At 56.1% G+C, this 4500-nt stretch overlaps 1 protein-coding gene across 1 annotated transcript; it reads left to right on the top strand.

The window, feature by feature from the left end:
• Nucleotides 1-934: 934 nt before the first annotated feature.
• Nucleotides 935-2354, top strand: LOC104532302 (ras/Rap GTPase-activating protein SynGAP-like; the record flags this gene model as incomplete). Its single annotated transcript, XM_029087330.1, has 3 exons — nt 935-1124; nt 1899-2043; nt 2126-2354. Coding segments are annotated over 3 exons (564 nt in total), but the record flags the coding sequence as incomplete, so codon positions are not given.
• Nucleotides 2355-4500: the final 2146 nt, after the last annotated feature.

Genomic DNA, 4500 nt, shown 5'->3' with positions numbered 1-4500 from the left:
AACTTGGATGAGCAGATGGATGGAGAGATGGCTGGAAGATTGGATGATGGATGGATGAATGGCTGGAAGGAGGTTGGATGGAGGGAGGTTGGATGGAGACCATCTGGAGATAGGTGGAGACAACTTGTATGAGTAGATGGATGGAGAGATGGACAGAAGAATGGACAGATGGAGGACAGATGGATGGAGGATGGATGGATGGATAGAAGGAAGATGGATGGAGGAAGGATGGATGAATGGAAGATGAATGCATGGAGACCATATGGAGATAGGTGGAGACAACTTGGATGAGTAGATGGATGGAGAGATGGATGGATGGATGGATGGATGGATGGATGGATGGATGGATGGAAGGTTGGGTGATGGGTGGGTGAAGGATGGATGGAGAATGGATGGAGCAGGATGGACAGACAGATGGGAGTCGGGTAGAGGACAGATGGTGGTTGGATAGACAACAGACACCTGGAGGATGGATGGAGAAGGATGGACAAACATGGGGATGGATGGAAGATGGAGGGAGGACAGAGAGAAGAGATGGAGGAGGGATGGAGAATGGGTGGATGGAGGGATGGATGGATGGACACATGGGAGATGGAGGGTTGGATGGAGGGTTGAGGATGGATGGAGGACACATGGAGACTGGATGGATGGCGGATGGACAGAGATGGACAGATGGAGGTTGGATGAAGGGCAGACATGGAGATTGGATGGAAGGAGGTTGGATGGAGGATGGAGGAGGGATGGAGGATGGAGGACAGATGGGTGGTGGATAGAAGGATGGATGGAGGACAGATGGGTGGTGGATAGAAGGATGGATGGAGGACAGATGGATGATGGATGCCGGGTGGATGGATGGATGGACAGAAGATGGAGGCAGGACACAAGGGTGCAAGGAGGGTGGGGTGGGGTGGGCTGGGCCAGCCTGGCCGGGTAGCCGGGGCGCAGGTGGGCGTTGGGCCGCCCTGATGGCCATGGGCAGGACTTCCTGTCGGACATGGCCATGACGGAGGTGGATCGCTTCATGGACCGGGAGCACCTGATCTTCCGGGAGAACACCCTCGCCACGAAAGCCATAGAGGAGTATCTGAAACTCATCGGCCAGAAATACCTCAAGGATGCCATCGGTGAGCTCCACCACTGCTGAGAGGTCCTCGCCATGGCCAGGGCCTCCCTGACATGGCTGTGGGATGGTGGGTGGTGCCCACACGTGGTCATGTCCCCATTGGCGTGGCTGTAGGACAGTTGGGTGGTACCTTCTCATGGCCATGGCCCCATTAGGGTATGATTGGGTGGTCACCAGTAGCTGCTCATAGCCAGGTCCTCATGGCCAAGGTCATGGGATGTTGGGTGGTCCCTTCTCATGGCTGGGTCACCATTGTTACAGTCATGGGATGGTTGGGTGGTCCCTTCTTATGGTCAGGGAATGGTTCGGTGGTCCCTTCTCGTGGCCATGGGACAGTTGGGTGGTCCACTCTCATGGCTGTGTCACCATTGTTATGGTCATGGGATCCTTGGGTGGTCCCTTCCTATGGCCAAGGGATGGCTGGGTGGTTCATGAGATGGTTGGATGGTCCTTTCTTATGGTCAGGGGATGGTTGGATGGTCCCTTCTTATGGTCAGGGGATGGTTGGGTGGTCCCTTCTTATGGTCATGCCCCTGTTGGCATGGCCAGGCGATGGTTGGGTGGTCTCTTCTCATGGCCGTCTCTCCATCGAGGTGGCCTGGCTCTGGGTCAGTTGGGTGGTCCCCAGCCCCTGCTCATTTCCAGGTCCCCATTGGCATGGTCATGAGATGGTTGGGTGGTCCCTTCTCATGGCCATGTCCCCATCGGGCTGGCCTGGCCCGATGGGACAGTGGGGTGGTCCCTGGTCCCCTCTGACGTCCCCATCCCCACGCAGGCGAGTTCATCCGGGCGCTGTACGAGTCGGAGGAGAACTGCGAGGTTGACCCCATGAAGTGCTCGGCCTCCACCTTGGCCGACCACCAGGCCAACCTCCGCATGTGCTGCGAGCTCGCCCTCTGCAAGGTGGTCAACTCGCACTGGTGAGTCCTGGGGGCTGAGGGCATCTCCCCCACCATTCCCCACCCATGGGGTCCTTGACCGTGTCCTCTCCTCACCCCGCAGCGTGTTCCCGCGGGAGCTGAAGGAGGTCTTCGCCTCGTGGCGGCTGCGATGCGCCGAGCGGGGCCGCGAGGACATCGCTGACCGGCTGATCAGTGTTTTGTTCCCTGCCCCGCCCGTGTTGCCCCCCAGCCTCTTCGGCCTCATGCAGGAGTATCCCGACGAGCAGACCGCCCGCACCCTCACCCTCATCGCCAAGGTCATCCAGAACCTGGCCAACTTCACCAAGTGAGCGCCCAGCAGGGAGGAGGGAGGTTGGGTGGGTGGTGGGTGATGGTGGTTGGATGGAGGGATGGTGAGGAACACGGGTGGGTGGGGAGGAGAATGGTGGAGGGAAGGTGGATCTGTAGGTCTGTGGGTGGATGGGTGGGTGGACGGAGGGTGGGCAGAGGGGTGAGTTGAGGGATGGTGGACAGAAGATGGATGGGTGAGTGGCTGGGTGATGGGCAGAAGATGGATAGATGGATAGAAGGTGGATGGATGAGTTGATGGCCAGAAGATGGATGGATGGATAGACAGTGGATGGATGAGTTGATGGACAGAAGATGGATAAATGAGATGGATAGATGAGCAGAAGATGGATAGAAGGTGGATAGATGAGCAGAAGATGGATAGAAGGTGGATGGATGAGTTGATAGATGATGGGTGTAAGAGGGACAGATGAGTTGATGGATGATGGACAGAAGATGGAGGGATGAGTTGGTGGATGATGGATGGAAGGTGCATGGGTGAGCTGATAGATGATAGGTGCAGGATGGACAGATGAGTTGATGGCTGATGAACAGAAGATGGATGGGTGAGTGGATGGATGAGGAGAAGATGGATGGATGGACAGAACATGGATGGATGGAAGGTGGGTAGATGGACAGAAGATGGATGGACAGAGAGAAGGTGGATGGATGAGTTGATGGATGGTGGGTGTAGGATGGACAGATGAGTTGATGGATGATGGACAGAAGATGGATGGGTGAGTTGGATGGATAGGAGATGGAAAATGGATGGATGAGCTGGCAGATGGATCAAAGGTGGATAGATGGGCAGAAGATGGATGGATGGGCAGAAGATGGATAGAAGTTGGTGGGTGAGTGGATGAGTTGATGGATAGATGAGTAGGAGATGGACAGATGAGCAGAAGATGGAGGAGTTGATGGAAGATGAGTGGAAGATGAGTGAGCTGATGGGTGGGTGAGGTGGCGGGTGGAGGGAAGATGGACGAACAGAAGATGGGTAGATGGATGGAAGGTGGGTTGAGTTGATGGGTGTGAGGTGAATGGATGAGTTGGGTGGACAGAAGGATGGATGGATGGATGGATGGATGGATGAAGATGGATGGATGAAGATGGATGGATGAAGATGGATGGATGGATGAAGATGGATGGATGGCTGGATGGATGAAGCTGGATGAAGATGGATGGATGAAGATGGATGGATGAAGATGGATGAAGATGGATGAAGATGGATGGATGGATGAAGATGGATGGATGAAGATGGATGGATGGATGAAGATGGATGGATGGATGGATGGATGAAGATGGATGAAGATGGATGGATGAAGATGGATGGATGGATGGTGGATGGATGGAGAACAAATGGACAGCAGAGCTGGCTGAAGGCCAGACGTGGCTTTATGATGGGATGCCTGGAAGCTGGAGGGACAGAGGGTGGTGGGCCAGGCTGGTGGAGGGGACAGCAGCCATTGGAGGGGCCATCGCAGACCACGCTGAGCACCTGCCCGCAGGTTTGGCAGCAAGGAGGAGTACATGGCCTTCATGAATGAGTTCCTGGAGCTGGAGTGGACCAGCATGCAGCAGTTCCTCTACGAGATCTCCAACCTGGACACCCTCACCAACAGCACCAGCTTCGAGGGCTACATCGACCTGGGCCGTGAGCTCTCCACCCTCCACGCCCTCCTCTGGGAGGTCATGTCCCAGCTCAGCAAGGTACCCTGGTCACCTGGGACCTCCATGGTAGAGGAGGGGGAGGTCACCTGGACACCTGTGTCCTCTCCTGGGTGGTGATCAGCAGCCTGGACACCCAGGTTCTCCCCAGGGGAGGTTTTTTGGGGATCCTGGATGTCTGGGTGCCCCTGGAGGGACATTTTGGGGTCCCATCCACCCATGTCCCAACACAGGATGTCACTGAGGTCTCAGCTCCCTGTGTCCCACCATGGGAGGTCTTTGGGGTCCCACTCCATGTCCCACCATGGTCATTAAGGTCCCAACCCCCCATGTCCCACCATGGTTGGTCACTGGGATCTCATCCACCCATGTCCTTCCAAGGGAGGTCATGGAGGTCCCAGTTCCTTGTGTCCCACCATGGGAGGTCACTGGGGTCCCATCCACCCATGTCCCACCAGGGGTGGTCATTGGGGTCCCATC

The sequence above is a fragment of the Antrostomus carolinensis genome, unplaced genomic scaffold, assembly GCF_000700745.2.
Source record: "Antrostomus carolinensis isolate BGI_N321 unplaced genomic scaffold, ASM70074v2 scaffold26540, whole genome shotgun sequence".
Taxonomy (NCBI): Eukaryota; Metazoa; Chordata; class Aves; order Caprimulgiformes; family Caprimulgidae; genus Antrostomus; species Antrostomus carolinensis.
Note: the sequence above shows the minus strand (reverse complement) of the source record. Positions and strands in the feature narration are given on the sequence as shown.